The sequence below is a fragment of the Chlamydotis macqueenii genome, chromosome 14, assembly GCF_036417535.1.
Source record: "Chlamydotis macqueenii isolate bChlMac1 chromosome 14, bChlMac1.mat, whole genome shotgun sequence".
In the NCBI taxonomy this organism is placed as follows: domain Eukaryota; kingdom Metazoa; phylum Chordata; class Aves; order Otidiformes; family Otididae; genus Chlamydotis; species Chlamydotis macqueenii.
The window spans coordinates 20,552,280-20,569,504 of NC_141569.1; the positions used below are offsets into that span (position 1 = coordinate 20,552,280).

The 17,225-nt window shown below is 49.3% G+C and overlaps 1 protein-coding gene across 2 annotated transcripts in view; it reads right to left on the bottom strand.

The window, feature by feature from the left end:
• Positions 1 to 15,646, bottom strand: part of DPYSL3 (dihydropyrimidinase like 3) — a 47,482-nt gene extending 31,836 nt beyond the window's left edge. The window contains exon 1 of one of the 2 annotated variants that reach the window (XM_086758519.1): positions 15,520 to 15,646. In XM_086758519.1, the coding sequence (XP_086614645.1) occupies positions 15,520 to 15,561 (42 nt within the window). In that variant the 5' untranslated portion in view covers positions 15,562 to 15,646. Of the gene's footprint in view, positions 1 to 4,453; positions 4,834 to 15,519 lie in introns of those variants that run through there. The other variant, XM_086758518.1, reaches the window with a different exon arrangement.
• Positions 15,647 to 17,225: the final 1,579 nt, after the last annotated feature.

A 17,225-nucleotide genomic window follows, 5' to 3' on the forward strand; every position in this document is an offset into this window, starting at 1 on the left:
ATGCGAGACTGATCAGTCAACTCATCTTTTTTATACCTGGCTGCAAAACCCAGTTTCTTTTCTGCATAAAAGTTCCATAAAGATCTACATTTTCCCAGGAAAAGCATGAGATTTTCAAGAACACATCACCCAGAATAACAATTGCAGCATCCTTCCAAAGCCCCGGCAGCGTGAGCTCGGCGCGCCGACACAGTGCCTTACGGATGCGGTGGCCACGTATCCCGGTGCCCAGGTCTGCCAGCCAGCTGGCTGTTCCAACGGCACCACCCACAACACCGGGGCCAGCCAGCTTGCAAAGCTGTGACACCCAGAGCTGAGAATGAGGACAGAAGGAAACCAAGCCCTGGTGCCACAAGGTAATGCAATAAATCAAACTTTCCCTATTGGGATGAATTTTTTGGTAAAACAAAAGCTCTTTGCAGCAAGCAGGAACTCTTCAACTGCATCCCTAATTTCTTAAGAAAACTAGCCCTACTGCGTAACTCCCATTAAATCTAATATCTGCATCTTAAACAAGGGGAGGTAGTTTATCAGACTTCGTAGTTTTGCGTAACTGCTGGCAATAATCTGTATCCCGGCACAAACAGCCAAAGAACTGAACTGACCTCTTATTGTCATGCTTCAGGCATCAGATTTCTTAAAAAACAAACAAAAATGTGTGGGATTTTTTAAAATAAAGATCAGAGTACTCCGTGTCAAACTCCATGAATTATAATACAGGTTTCACTGTTGTATTTGCACTGTGGGAACTGGTTCTGTGGCTTGGGTTTGTTCCTATTGTTTGTAGAAATACCAGAAATAATGTAACTCCAAATCCTTCTCTTAAAGAAGGAAAAAGTAGAACCAGAACAAAAACTTGTTCTCAGCTCTCTGCTGAGTGGGGTGATACTGAGGTTATGAATTAATGCTATCAAAGTGCTTTATGATCCCTTCCACAAATGCAAGATTTTAAACTGTGCCAAAAGGCAGTGCACAATTGCAACTTTTAGATCACGCTAAGCTCACTGGTAAGGAAACGCTAAGCTCACTGGTAAGGAAAAGATTGCAGTTGGCTTGGTGTTTCTGCTATAAATTACTGGCAATGGAAACAAAAAAAAAAGCTGAATGCTGAACTCACAGCACATTTTACAAGTGTCAGAAAAACGAAGAGAGAATCCAGTTAGTTCAAGCTTCCTTCTCCATTTGAGGCAGCTGTCTTTCCAGGATTTATCACAAACTGACTCTGAGTGGTGTCCCACAACTGGACACGACGAGGCACATGGGACACCAGCCACCTCCAGGAGAAAGCAAGGATTGGCTCCAGCAGGTCTTCTGGAGGAGATGGACCCCTCGCCTGCTTTCACTGCCCAGTAGTTTCCCCATACTCCTGGCTCCTGCGAACGGTGGGAGCCTCCTCCTTCTCCTCCTACTCTTCCTCCTCCTCCTCCCCCTCCCCAACTGGCAGGCTGATGGAGCTGCCCCAGCCTGCGGTGAAGCTGCAATCCGGTGTTTGTGGGACCACAGCCAGTTGCCTTGGAAATTACGACTTCACCGCAGAACCATGCAGTAGGATGGGATGAAACATCTCGGGTTAAGTGTAACAAGCCGAGTGCTCCTGCCTGCGTTACTGAACAGGAGGATGAAGAAGCAGGGTCTCTGCATGGCTGAGCAGCAAGAAGGTACATGGAGGAGGCTAGCACAGACTTCTGGTTTACCTTCTTCCCAGGCACGGAGCACAGAGGTGTCCCTTTACTATGTAGAGCTCCTTGCCCACTCCTCAAAGCGAGTGGCACAGCTCTCCAGTATCTATTCATACTTTACTAGCCCGCGGTGAACATCCTTACCACAGGAATCCAGACTGTTGTCTGTGACCTACAGAGAAACTCCTGGACTTCATTATGGTGTTGTAATCCACTCTGGTTAGAGAAAAGGCAAGGCAGCTCTCAAGGAAAACTGCAGGAAACTTCACAAGGGTAGAGTCCACATATGCTATTACTGACGGAAACCTGCACCAAGTTAAATTGCTCTTGTTAAATAAGGACTTTGTGAATAGTCGAGATGGCAGCAGAATCTGGTCCCCCAACATTGTCGCTCCAAATCTTAAGTGTTCTGCAACAACAACCCTTGCTGTAGCAAGTCCATCCGCCTGCACGGGCAGGCGGGCAGCAGCCTCTGTAGCCTCCTCTAGCAGCCACCCCTGCCCAAGACCAGTCACTCTCCCTGTCCCTGAACCAACTGGCAGAGCTCACATTCCCACTGATGGAGCAAAGACATGGCACCTAACTGCTCTTAGCCATATCCCTTGCTGTAGTGTAACTACGGCTTCACTGTGCCCAAATCCACGGATCAGTTTTTGTCCTTGCAATAGACTTTGTGATAAAGCAAAGGGAGGATGAAACACCTACCCGGGCCTGTATTACACTGACAGGTTGTATGACACACATTATCACCAGGCACTTGCCCATTGCAGTCGTCTTCCTGCAGAAAGGCTGGTGCTTTAATTGTAATTAATGCCATTACAAAAAAAATGTTGTACTTCCAAGAAACTCCTCACTGCAAAAATTAGGAGAAGCAACTCTGCTGCCTTGTGCGCGGGCAAGTCTCTTACTCTCAGCTTTCCTAATAAACAAGTTGCTTGGTCAAGGGTAGATGACTTAATGTCTCACTCTGTTTCTTAATCTGTGAAATTATTCAAAGAAGTTCGATTTGCCTTGACAAAAAAAGCCTTTGTGTGCTCTGAAGCTGCAGAGTTCAACACAAGCTAACTGCCTGTGGCTGTGTAGGTACACAGCATGGCTGAGTACGCACAACGGGTGTTTCCCATCGGGACAGTTGTACTCTAGACACTCCTAAACTTGAAAGTTGTAGTACCAAGTGATATGATTCCTTCCAGCTGTGTATGCACAAGAACATTTATATATGAAGCTTCCCACCTTCTTAGACAAGACGTGCAGATAAAAAGGGTTTAGTTGCTGATGCTTATCAGGTGGAAGGCCTTAGAGGAAGAAATCTGGGAGTAGAAATCATCAGAAGAGAGGAGCTGTTGAAGGAAAACCTCAGCTATGAAACTTCAGAGATAAGGGTCTACACATAAGACCTTATAAGGGAATACGACTGTTCAAATTTTTGGTATGGCTAACAAAGAAAAGCTCATAGCAAAGCCTGCAGGCAGGTAGTCATGAGTTTCCGTTTCTTTTTCAGCAAGCAGCAGCACAAAATTAGTAATGCTGCAGTCAGTTCTGCAGCTGCTATTCAAACCATATGGACAAGGTACTGAGAGGAATAACATTAATGTTCCTGACTCTGTAAAACAGTCTGTAAAGGAGCAAAGCTCAAGAACAGGAACCAAATAGTGTGCCAATAAGAAACCAAAAAGCAGAGCCTAAAGAAATTAAACAGCAATGAAGAAACCCCAAAGCAACCCACTGCCTAGGTAGAAGTTCCTGCAGAAGTCAGCTGATGTCAAGAACAGCCTGATGTTCTTCCCCAAAACCAGACCAGGCCAAGTCATCGCACTTCAGAGCTTCTGCTCCCATCAGGCTCTAGCTGCGAGGTCACGAACGTCTGCAGTTTATCAAGGTTCACACCCTGGACACAAGTTCAGGTTTCTGCAGAGCCCTGAGACAACCACACCACTTCTCAGGCTAAGTGCAGGCTCACTGTTTGCCTCAGTGATTTTTGCTTCCATTTTTAAAAATGGGTTTTATTAATTTACCCTGTTCACTCTTGAAAACCAGTGCCCTTAAGACAATTACCTACTAAAAAGTTCAGCCCCAAATGAACTCACTTACCAACAGGGCAGCCAGCAGCCTTACCCACCTCGTACGGAAACGAGCAACAGGCTCACAGAAATCGCACCTGAGGAACTTAACACTGTTAACCCAACTGCCTTTCTGCCAGACTCACATGGGTGTAAGTGGGACCAGAACCAAAAAGGCAAGCATCTCAACCTCTGGCAAAAGGACCTAGGCTGCAGAGACGGATGAATGCAATTATCACCCTGAGTTTGGCACAAGCTGAGAAACTTTGTGCATGATGGCACCTCCAGTGGTGCCACGTCCAGACCCATGTGATGTCCCTCTCTTCCGACGCGGGGCTTGCGATTGGTGCCGATGTGAGACGAGCATCAGCCTGCTTTCGAGTAACAACTCCAAATCCCCCTCTTTTTTCGGGGCGAGGGGCAGCGGGTATTTTTTCACACAAGTATAAAAAGAGCAACTGCAGTAAACCGAGCCAGCCGCGCCCGCGCTCAGCTGCACCGCTGCCGGTAACGGCGGGGACCCTCCGACCGCGCCGGGGGGCCGCCGGCACGCGCTGGCCGAGCCCTTCCTCCGCGGGCAGCCGCAGCCGAACAGCCCGCGGCTCCCCCGGGGACGGCGCAGGGGCCGACCCCCCCACGCCGCCCGGGACCCGGAGCCGCCCCCGCCCCGCCGGGCCCCCGTGCCGCCGCCCCGCGCCCCGGCCCGGTCCTTACCCTGTCGTCCGCGGAGGCCGGGTTCTGGAGCCGCTCTTCGTCGGGGCCGGCGTGGAGCTCGCCGGCGCCCGAGTCGCGGCCGGGGGCCGAGCCGGGCTTGGAGCCGGAGCCGGGGCCGGAGCCGGGCTCGGGGCTGGCGCGGGCGGGCGGCGGGGCGCGGCGCTGCCCGACGCGCAGCGCGCCGAAGTCCAGGGTCTTGCTCTCGAAGGCGCCCTCGACGCTGCAGAAGAGCCCGCCGCGCTTCTGCCGGGGCGTCACGGCCGTACCCGGCCGCGCCAGGTAAACCGGCAACTCCTCGTCGTCACGCCGCCCGCCCGCCGCCATGCCCGCCGCGCCGCCGGGACCAGACCGGACGGGACGGGGCGGCGGGCGCGGGCGGCTCCGGGCGGGGCGGGGCGGGGCGCGGGGCGGGGAAGGTTCGGCAGTGCCGGCAGCCAGGCGGGGCGGGCGCGCTCCCCGGCTTCGCTTGGGGGGCGGTGGCGAGCGCTCCGGAGCAGCGCAGCCGGTCGCGTCCAGCAGTCGGCGCGGGCCTAGCGCGCCCGCTCCCGCCTCCGCTGGGGCGGGGCGCGGTGCCGGCTCCCGAGGGGCGGCAGCGGTGAGGCCGCTGGCCGGGGCCGCGCGGGGCCCCGCGCTGCTGGCTGTGCGCGTGGCGCTCCGCGCGGCTGGCGCGCAGCGAACCGGCGGGGGGGCGGCGGGCAGCCCGGCACGCGCGCGGGGCGCTTCCCGCGCAGGCGGGCCCAGGCGCGAGGCTGCGGGTGGCTGCGCGTGGCTGCGCGAGGCGCGTTCGCGGCACAACGGCTGAGCTCGCGCGTGGGCGCGCGTGTTCCGCCGGGCGAGCGCGAGCGGGCCCAGCGGCCCGAGCGGGCTCCGCGTACCGGCTGCTGCGCGCGCTCTGCGGGCCCCAGCGCCGCGCCGTCGGGGAGGCTGCGGGACAGCCGCGCCCGCGTCTGAAACGGGCTGCATCTGCCACGCAGCACCAGAACCGGAGGTCTGACTTAAGGTTCTTCTTCCAAGGGCTCATTTCTGTGTAGAGGACAAACGTACATAGGACCTGGGCTCAACATCCTGGCAAATAATTTCTCTCACCACCCATTTGTGTTACGGGACGTTGTCAGTTACACTTTTTCCGGCCTTTATTTGTGAAAACAAAGCAGGGCCATTGTCTCTGCTAGTCCTCCGACGACTGGCGGTTCCACTTACACAGAAATTCACACGGAGCCTGACCCGTCGAGAACAGTGACCCCAAGATCACGCCTGGAGAGGGAGTCTGCGGGCACTGCATGATGCAGGCCTGAGGTGATGAGGGAGGAAGTGGTTTGGGACTGTCTCCTTCCCTTTGCAAAGTTTGGGACTGTTTCCCTCCCTGTGCACTCTGGGAAGCAGTCTGCTTTTGTAACTGGACTTAAACCAGCATCATTGACTCTGTCCCATTTTTCGCCACCTTAGTGGAACAACTGCAAGACCCTGAATTTTTGACTAATTATTCAGGTCGGAAGGGTTAGGAGAAGAGAGGATGCTCTAAACAGAGCGTGTCAGCAAACCCGGGTGAGTTACTTTAACAGCACTGTGTTACACAGCAGAGTAAAATGCTGGCCAGTGCCTGCCCTTACTTTCTCTAAAGCAACACCAGAGAGGATTAAATTTGGTTCTTCTTGTGATCCTACATGAACTTTAATATGCAGCTGCCCTGGCTTTGTGGCTTCATGGACCTCACCGCCACGGGCTTCGTGCCTGCGCCAGAGCTGCTGGCCCGCCCGGCATGTGCGCCAGGAGGAGAGCCCCGCGCTGCTGCCTGCGCGGTGCTTGCGGTCATGCCTCCAGTGCAGGGGCAGCAGCAGTGCCTGGCAGCTAAGGAAGCGTCCCTTCACGTAGCCGGAATGAGTTTGTGCTGCAGTTTGGGCTCTCCTGGCACATGTTCTCCCTCTGTAACCAGAAGCTTAGCAGCAAGACCACCAGTACTGTCCAAATAGATGCAAAGTGGCTGCCCACCAGGTCCTTACCTTCCTTAGGGACTTCCTTAGCGTGAATGAATTTCTCCTTCTCCTGCTGCAAGCTGGATCCACTGAGCAGCAGATGAAAAGCATCTCAGCCAGCTTCTGCCCTTAGCAAGGGGGAAAATTTACACATCTGCTGATTTCAGAGCCGGTGGCCAGAATACTTTAGACAGTGAGCAGAGCCCCTGCCTTCCAGGTGCCAAGTAACAGCAGTTGAGGAAGCAAGCCTTTCTCGGGACGGAAAGCGTGCTCCTGAGCCGCAGACTGCACTGACCACCGTGAAGGTGGAGTGAGCCCCTTGCTTGGGCTGGGACCTCTCCATATGGTTGTGCAGCTTTATGGGGAATGAAAATTCCTTGGAACAGGGCCTGGCCTTTGTCTGGTTCTGCAAATGTGCAAAAGTTTCAGCATTGTACTTTAATAGCAATATTTATTCAAATCCTGATTCTAGTGTTTATCTTTCCTAGTGCCTTGCTGCATAAATGATTGCACTGAAGTTATCTGGACCAGTAAAGGAGTATGAGGGCTCTTCTAAGAAGTGAAGGCTTTAAAATCTGACCTTTAATGGAAATTATTCACTCTATAAAAAACAATTATTGATTGTACTTCTCAAATTGCCATTTGCTTTTAAGATTCTTTTTGTTAGGTGTTGTAAGGCCTCTAGTTCAAGAATACCATGAAAACTGAAGCTTGGGTTCAGTGTGTGTTCACTGCAATAGCCTTGCTTTTGAGCCCAGCAGAATGCATTATTTATATTTCTGTCTATGTATGTCTCAGATCAGATTGGAAGCTTTTAATTATGCAATGACAAAATGTCTGTCCCCTGTAATTAAGCACATTTTGTTTTCTTTAAATCACATGTTTATATGCTAGTTGATAAAAATGCTTTTCAGGCAAACAGTCATCAGTGGTGCGTCTTCAAATGCTGCCGGCAAACTAGATCTCCTCTCTCTTGTCTGTGTAAAGGAAATGAGCGATACGGATCAGGGAGGAGATCCCACGGAAGGGCTGTCTTCCCAGCCTGAGCCTGAGGAGAACGGCGACGGCAGACGTTTGAACGCCTGTTCTCGGGCACTGCCGCAGGACCTACCAGAACCAACACTTCAGCCCCACAGAGCATTTCCTCGGCTCCAGGGCTGCGTTCACGTCTTGACCCCGGACGAACAGCGCCTGTCCCTCGCGGTCCGGCAGGCTGAGCTGGGCCTGCCAGATGGGCACTGCTGGTCACGTCTTGAAAGAAAGAAATAGGCTAGCATTCTGATTTAGGGAACACATTTGTTTTATGTGAAATTAGGTTTTGCAGTGGCAAGCTCCTAATTTATATCCGACTAGACCGTGTCTTTCTCGTTGAGTAAGAACTGTTTTTACTAAGCACCACTCAGAAATGGAAATCAGCCATGTCACAAGGTGAACCGCACTAGTTATGAATGGTGCCTTCTGGGAAATGGTCTTTAGGCAAATCCCTTTCTGCAAAAGGATTAGTTAATAAGATCAGACATAATCACCATGTCTGGGGTGGGCGTTTTCTGATTCTCTGCACTCAGCCCCTGTGCTGGTTTCCCTCATTATTCTCATCATCTACTGCCAGAGTCCGGCTGGGTTTCCCATTAGTCCCCATGCAGGGGAACCGCGGGCTCCAGCTGACGACTGCCCGGTCTGCTGAGTAACCGGTGAGAGGCACAGCACGCAGTATAACTTGCGTTTCTCTGTGAGGCTGCCCACTTACTAACTGTTATCTTTTAAATGTTTGAAGGGGAATTTAAATTGCCAACTGAATCATTCAAACAGCAAAGGTATTGACAGAGAAGTCATACTGGGACATATTGCCTACCGCTGCCAAGGCATCGTGGTTCTCTGCTGGGTATTTTCCAATGATTTTGCTAATTCATTTTCTGTTTGTCAGGCTGGCAGGCAGTTTCTTAATTGGACAAACTCTGCATCTTCTGTTGGCAGACTTCTGTGCCGGTTCCTAATTCCCAGATGCTCTACACAACATCATTCTATCTATAATAAAAACAGAAAAGGATTTTTTAAAAGTGAAGCACATCCCAGATTGTGGCTACTTGTTCACTTAATGCTGCCTGTGCCACTGGAAGTTGCTCACTGCACCAGGAGGTCAAGAGGTTTCCCTTATCTCACTAACAAGGTGAAATCCATTGGCCCTTATTTTTGTCTTAGACTGTTAGTGAAACAGAATCACAGTGCTAAATGCTACGGCTGGATTTTATCAAGCAATGGATAATTTCAGGATCAATGGCAGATACCTGGAGTTCTTTAGTTAGGTGATTTCATGGGCATCTATCAGTTAACAGAAATCAAATACCGCGTTCAAAGCATGAGCTAGTAAAGGACCAAAAGGGAGCACCTTCCTCTGCATACGATGCAATAGTGACTTCACAGCGGAGGCGGGTGCCTGTTCGTGAGGTGCCAGAGGCCCTGGTGCGGTGGCAGATGGACGCGATGGCAGATGCGCTGGCAAGCAGCGAGGGGCTGCTGCGCACAGCGCTTGCCTGCTCTCACTGCTGTAGAAGTTCATTCCCTTCAGTGGTCAGCAATCACATCTGCATTTTTACCTCCATTTTGGTAAACTAAATGCCCTTCTTTATTAACATTGGAGTTTTTGTTGTCTGCCATCTGTCTTAGAAATGACCCAACATTCTCTCCCAGGTGACTGTGAGAACGCGAGACACGACGTCACTGCCGAGGTGGGGGTCTTCTCCCATGGCCGTGACACCCCCAGCGCCTGGGCAGCCCCATGGGGGACACAGCTCATCAGTGGGGTCCACGGGGCTGGGTCTGCACCTCTTCTCAACCAAGCTCCACCGTCGAGGTTTCTTCGCAAAGCCCTCTCAAGTGCTGCAGCACGTGTCTCTGCCCTGCCGAGGAGGGGCTCGCGCCCGCGGCTCTGGGCGCAGCTCCCACACAGCCGGCTGCTGATTGGTTCCCAGGGTCTCTGAGCACCAGCCAAGGTCCAGATGTGCTCACCGCAGCCGAGCTCACGCTGTGGGAATCGGATGACTTCTAGTGCTTTCTAGCATTGTGTGTCAGCCCGTCTTTCCGTTTCACCCCTGAGAAACACAAAGGCTTTGCAGGAAGAAAATCCTGCTAGAAATTCACAGTATTTAGCATTTAGCTTTTTATTCTTCCTTCTTTTTTCTGGAGTTACTCAGCCTCTTTAAAGAAAGTTGAGGAGGTGGGAGGGAAGCATCTCAGGCTCCGTAGCTGTGACCACAATGCTCATTCAACTTGGAGAACGTAATGTTATTTGAAGGAAATAAACTGTTGACATTAGGCGAGATTTGATCCCCCCCTTCACGAATGCTCACAAGCTCAAGCAAAGGAGAGCCGTGTCCTGAGTGAGGACATTTCCTTCCTTGATGTCAAGTCAATACAAAAGGGGTTTACACTGGTTTTCCTGTGGGCCTGGAGGCACCAGCTCTTTAATTGTGCATGAAAGGGACATAATGACAGCATAACTTTGTTAGCATGATAAATGCACATCTGGTTTCATAGCTCATTTGCTTCTAAGGTCTGTAGGTTCAGAAGCAGCAGGGCAGTGGCAGGTTCACACCAATTTCTTCATCCCCGTCTGCTTCCTACAGGGTTTGACAAACCACATCTCTTTGTTACATGCATGGTAAGAAGAGAAGATGAAATTAGTTGGAATTATCTTGTTTCATGCAAAGTCAGAGCTGCCTTCTCTTACTCTGCAATGCTGATTTACTGAGGTGTCCTGTTTTAGCAGAGTGCCAGATAAACAGGGTTGTTTTGCTGATTCATCCTTGCAGCAATGTCAGGACAGCCTCCAGCATTGCATTTCATGTACCTCAGGAAGAGTCAGGCCAAGGACAAACACAGAAGAAATGGTGAAAGAGCCAAACTTGACAAGAAGATCTGCTTGTCCTACTTACATATAGAGGCAGAGGTTAGAGATGGGGGGGTTCTTTCATTCCCCAAAAAAATGGCACGTTCATGAAGGGCAGGCGACTGATGGGCTGGCTATCTCCATCGACAAGGGAAGGCCAGTAGCTAGTGCTCCCATCACCATGCTGCAGTTTCTGAATTTTAGGAGACAGTAGGTGAGAAGGTCAGAATAGATCTCTGTGATCCTCCAGCCTGCTCTATACATCAAGGGTTTCTCCATCTCAACTCTGTATATCTTTCAGAAAACCGTCTGATTTTGATTTACACTTTTAGTGCTGGGGAGTATGCGACAGGGGCAGTAAGAACCTAAAACAGAATCCTGCCCTTGCTGTTAAAAATGGGCATCCCATATCTCCTCTAAATGGGCTCAACTTCAGGTTCCAGCGGTAGACCAGCAGACTGCTCACACACATCCATCCTTGAGCTTCAGGGGCCACCTGTATCAAGTATCCGCATCCCCATATCGGCCCTTACAGACTGTGATCGAGTTCCGCTTAACCCTTTTCTGTGACATAACACACAACGATTGTCCTTGAGAATAAACCACAAGGCATGTTTCCCAGTCCTTTTGCTATGATTGTGGCAGTTTTGTCATCCACTGGAAACACAGGCAGCTAGAACTGACGGCAGTGTGGCAATAGCAGAGCACTGTTAAATACATCTGTATGTACTCCCGTGCGATGCGGCTGCTCACGTACCCAGGGACTAGCATTACTTGTCTTTGCCACAAAGCCATGCTGGGAGCTGATGTTCAGCTGGTTTAAAGTCACCGTTTTCCAGAACAGAGTTTCCAGTGCCGATAGGTATGTTTTTGTTCCTAGACATATGAGTTCATGTGTGACCCTGTGACTGTGCCCAGCTTCCCACGGCAGGGCCAGCGCGCTGCCCTGCCCACCTGGATGTGCTATACGGAACAAGGGACATTAATGGATGAGACTGGGAGGACATACCTTGTGTTGTTATTAACTAGAAAAGATGGGAACAAGATGGTTGTCTAACATGGAAATAATGTTGGGAGGAAACGACCCTTTATCTGGAGAACCAGGGAGAGGTTTCATCACAGGCACAGAAGTCGTCCGACAGACTGCTGTACAACAGGGCAGCGTCTTTTGTGAAATCCTTTACCGAAGTCAAACCACTGCAGAGTTAGGATGAAAAAACATTTGACTGTCAAAAGCCTGTACAGCATTTCATGTCAAAGCCACAAGGGAAGTCAGTTTGTAGCATGTTATTTTCTATTGCAAAATGTTGTGGCATTGTTGGAGGGTATAACTTCTAACACGTACAGACTGACTTTAGTATGCTGTCCGACTCTGTCAGGCTAACAGAGATCACTACTCTGATGAGCAGTTGGAAGTTATAATCTTCTGTGCTGGGTTATTCCAAGAATATTTCTGAAATGGAGTAATGCTCTTTGTTCCCAGATTTGTTTAGCGCTGAGCAAAATCTATGAGGAATTACAACATTTCAACATGTTTAGTTTTTTTTTCTCTTGAAATGAGCCAACAGTCAAAATGTTAACAAATAATAGTTGTGGAACAGGAATTCTGAAAATTTCCCTGTGGGGAATCTGGCCTCTCCTTCCTTCTCCCTCTGCTTGTCTTCTAGGGAAGGACTAGTACCACTTCCTCAGTGCCCAACAACCCTTGTGGCACTGCAGGCATCACAATCAGATGCAAACTCAGTCATGAAGTTGTCGAAGACAAAAAGTGCCAGAGATAAAGCTCTTACAAGGCAACAGAAGTGATGTTTTTAAGAAGTTCAGAAGTATAGTTGTGGCATCAGTATGAAACTCCGACTATTCCACCCTGGGTAGAGCCTACATAACTAGCGGGACCCACTCGAACTAACAAGGAGGAACACCTGGTGACCCAGCTCCAGCCACCTTGCCTGAAGATGGAGATAGTTCAAGACCAGCCCAGAGATACAACTCCAGACTTCCAGGAACTACCAAGTAAACCTGTAGACATCTTCTATAGGTTGCAGGTCACTGGGCATTTTCAGGATCACAGTCTGGGGAAGGGTGAGACTGTATCACAAGAAGAGCTGTCTGATTTCACGAGGAGTGGACCATTAGAGGCTGGATGAGGTGGATTTACAGAAGAAAACACCCATTCTGGATCAGTTTGAAGCCCAAAACACTCTGCCAGATCCACTTCAAGAGCAGTGAGCCCAGTTCCTCTGAGTTCATGTTTGGCCTCCCTGTCCACCTCACTTCCTCTCAAAATCAGTCTCTTTCCATCTGTTCTGTTTGTTCCCTGCTTCCTGGATTACATCATCCAGCATCTTCTCCCAAGCTATGAAGCCTGGCTTGGCCATTCTCACTCAAGAACTCCGCCTTTGGCCTTTGCTGTGACAGCAAATGCTGACTTACTTTCAAACATCAGCCTGCTGTCGTGACTCCCTCTCTTTCCAGCCTGTCCCAGGGAACACCAGCTACTCCTCTCTGTGCCTGCTTTTATTCCTGGACAGGACTTTGAGGACTAAGATGAGATTTCCTTGTTTCCATGGTATTGCACTTGACCTAATCAACCATTGCAGACCTGAAGTGGTCTTGCCTTCCACCCCCCTGCTCATAGCTTCAGGAGAGTACACTGATGCTCTACAGCAAAAACAGGTGGTGTATCTAGAGATAATTAGTGATTACATGCCAGTGATTACATGCTTATAATCAGTAATTAGATGTTAACAGAGTAGAATTATAGTGGATTTAAAGGTACTATGTTTGGTTGTTTATACGATTTCTTGTGACTGCGAGGAAGCAAGCGGTGAAATGTATTTTGGCCAGGCTAGTGAAGTAGGCAGGGCTGCCATTTGTGCACATTTTCTGTCATGGCCCTCTAACCGCTCGTATAACCCACAATATAAGCATCTTGGCTGTGTAAATACCACTGTGACTGAAAGATCCCAGTCTGCTTCCCTGCCAGTGCATTTGCCACCACTTTGGAGGAAAACCCTATTCTCTAAACCAGAGTGACCGATGTCCTGCAGGAACTAGAACCCATGTGTGCCGTAGCCAGGACTATTTCTTAATTTTCACTAATTCAGATGAAAAATAACTGGGCTGGGATAGGGTTGTTATCTAATGATGCATAAAGCTAGACTGTGCTGGTATCATGGTTCTTACTGTGCTGAGAGACACTGTTTGCGTCTAGCAGCAGGCCTGGGTCAGTGTTAGCCCAGGCAGGTCACCAGCAATAGCTGAGCAAAGCCTTACTAGGAGGGGGAAAAAAAAAAAAAAAAAAAAGAATTGGCTCTAGCACTGCTAGATAGGATAAACGCTATTTTGGAGACATAAATGACTGGCCAGCCACAAACAGAGCACACGCAGGAGGCAGTCATACCGGGCAGCTCATTCCAGTGTGATCAGCAGCTGAGAACCAGCCACCACGAGCGGAGCGATGGCTCCTGGATGCTGACATAACTTCTCCCTCCCATGCTGCAGAAGGAATTAATGTCATCAGGGGAGTCCCTGTAAGGGCCAGCATGGGGATCTCTCGGGCCGCGTGGCCGTGCGTGGGGCAGCGCTCCAGGCAGCAGACTGGGAAGCATCACTTGCTGTGCGTGGGACATGGCAAGGCAGACTGAGCTGAAAGCTGAAGAGAACTCAATGGACTGAGGTGATGGATACTGAGCAAGGAGAGAGCTACAAAGGTCAGAACACTGCTGGTCCAGAAGAAAGTCTACAAGTATTTCTGTTTCTTTCCAAGTCACATCAGGGAGCCGTGTGCTAACTGCTAAGGTTTTGCCTTCCATCTGTTTGAAAGCAGGGGTGGGAGGAGGAATCACCTCCCTCTCCTGAGAGATTTATTCTTGTTGGCCAGAGGATGAACCTAAGTCCTGGCTGAAATCTCTATTTGTTGAAAGAAGACACTGCAGGAGAGAGGTATCTCAATGAAAAGAAAAGTTTCGTAAATTTTACTTAAACTAAACCACTGCCTGTCAAAGTTTTATACATCAAAGAGAACAGAAAAAAGGCCCAAATGCAGAGATCCTTGTTAGATCCTCAAACATCAGACATGTCACCTTCTGGCTGAAGATCCTTTCGAAGTTTTCCAAAGCATGTTTTTCAAGGTAAGCAGTCAGGTCTTAGGATTGATAAGATATATTTTCTTTCCACATTAATATACATATGTAATTCTAACCAGGTCAGTAACGGTCAAAACACATTATGAAAATAATTTGCATTTATTAAGCTAGCATTGTTCATCTAACAGTTGCAAAGTTTCAGGAGACCAGTAAGTGCCACCAGTACAGACAGGAGTCAGTGCCAGCAACGCAGAAAAACCTTGCCAGAGTTGTCTTCCCCTGTGTGCACCGCTCCTGCTCATCTCTGCTCTCCAGCCTCAGCACGGGGCTCCCAAGGATGCCACGGTGGAACACACGAACCATCACTGCTGAAGTAGATTCTTGGATTAGAGGATCGCTTACTGTTTTGTGGTTTGTGTTGGTTTGCATTCCTGCCCCAGTGTATACTACACGGTTGTGCTGTGTGGACAGCACCAAGGCAAAGATGCAACGGGATCATGGTCTTGGGGTCTGCTGCTGCGGAGGGGTGGCAGCTGGAGCCGGGCACTGCAGCCTTCATTCTGTGTCCGGTGGGCACAGCGAGGTCAGCGCAGCGGGTGCGTCCAAGAGCTGTCTTCCTTTGAAGGCACTTGGCCGCTGGTCTGGGTCATCTAACAGACATGCTGTCTGCCTTGCAGGCATAGCTGTGCCTACAGCTGGACACACCCATTGAAGTGCCAGGTCTGTTCTGTCAGGCTGTGGTGGTATTCCTTTCCCACCACCGTCACAAACCCACATGGGCCAGTTGCCTATTTTCCTTGTGGCAGAGCCAAGATGAAAGGGGATACTGACATTTCTCATAGGGACTGACTTGCAAAGGTCATTTGGACTGAAATTTACCCATCCAAACTTTTCTTCCATTTCTACTTAGTACTGCTTGCTGTCAAGAGTATCCACAATAATGATGGTTTCACCTTTCTGTGTTCCACCTGGCTAGGAGAGTCAGTTTTAACATTCCTGGAATGGAGCTCCGTGGAGATAGATTTGTGCAAAACTAGCGCAGGAGAAAGCACAATCAAGCTTGATATGTTTTACAACAAAGCTACATGGTGTTGGCAAACAAAACATATGACTCCATACCCATTTCAGGATGCTGTGGTGTCTCTGGCCCTGCTTCTGCATTGTTTTCCTCTGCAAAGGGGAGTGTAAAGCCTTAGCAGAGGAGGAAGACACTCCATTCCACCCTCAGCCCATGTACCAGTGCCAGCTGAGAGGGCAAGACAATAAAAATCTTACCACCTAATCCCTTCAATTTTAGAAGAATAGTTTAGAGGGTGTAGGGATTATCTGGGTTTATGGGATTACCATGTTGCACAGACACGAAATTAACGTCAATGTTGTGTCTCTATAATAAGTGTTCATATCCACCTTCACTCAGGCTGAAGGGGCTTTTCTTCATTTCTGCCTTTGTTCTTTCATCTCTGCTGCTTTTACCCCTAAACCGAGGGCTTGCGAGTGCCATACCACGGGCAGACTGCAGTGAAAGGAATCAAACTGACTCATCGTTCCTGTTAACAGGGAATTGTGCACCGCAAAATACCATTGTGCTGAGTGTCACCACTCTATGGATTTTACTAAGTATGAAAAAATAAAGAGCAAAGAGAGCAAGACAAATGAACAGATGCTTTCTTGCTGGAGAGGCTGGAACCCAGAGCCCAAGCTGCAGTGTTTTTATGCTGGCCCTTTATAGAGCACAGGTGAGTTAAGAATGTCAGTGGCTGTGAACTTTCAAAACAGTGAGGTGGTTTGGACTGGAAACTTGTGGAAGGCAACGTATCAGTCATTTCCCTAGGAAAGCAGGTGAATGTTGTATCTGTTCATGATAAAGTTTCAATGTCTGATTTTGAAATCCATCTGCAGCCCCAATGTGCTAATGCCTTAACTGCAATATAGCTTTCAAACATCCTGTAAAATGTACAAATGAACCACTCAGTCTCTGAAGCTGAAATCCTTTTCCCTATATTTGCCCCATTACTACAGATTTCTCTTGGTAGAAAATGGGTAGGAACATGGCAGGTTACTTTTGCAGTGTGGCCCTTCTGCCTAATTGTGCTTGCCTTTTACCTTTCCTTTATTTGACGTGTACATTGTGATACGGAGGGGAGGACCCGCGTGTCACACAAATGGGTGCAGGTGGTCAAACAGTTTTATGTACAATATGCACATATGTTCTTTCAGGTTTAGACTAAGTGACCATCCATCGTTAGAGTATTCAAATCCTTCATTCAGTGCCTAGCTAGCTGATAAAAATCCAAGTAACAGATACCACAGTGACCTCTGGAAGTTTCTGTGCTGAGAATATAAAAACAGAGGCTTGCCTTTTCCTGCCAAGCAGGAATGCTTGAATTCTTGTCACAGCCCCTATCAGTTAAGCAACTGCAACTGTACTGGCTGGTTTACCTGGGGCTTAACAAGACACTTTGGGGAACTGGTGACTTTGAAAGTTCCCCGTTTCATATACAAAGGAATCCAAACTGCTGTAGGTTGTTGCCTTTTCATTATAATACTTGGTGGATATTGCCATTCTCATCTCCTTCATTCTCTGAAGTACAGGGAAGCATAACACCAATGCTCTCTAGCTATGTCTAAAAACAACAGTCTTGTGTGGTGCTTCTGGATGAAGAGATTTACAGAGGGCTTTCTGAGCATCACTTCTGGAACTCCTAACAGCTTCGGGTACTTGAACTCCAGCTCACACAGCTGCCCACTGCTTTTCCCTGGCTTGTCTTATAAGCATATGATGTGTGCCTTAACCCTCTGAAGGACCATGTACTTTTTCTGTACTT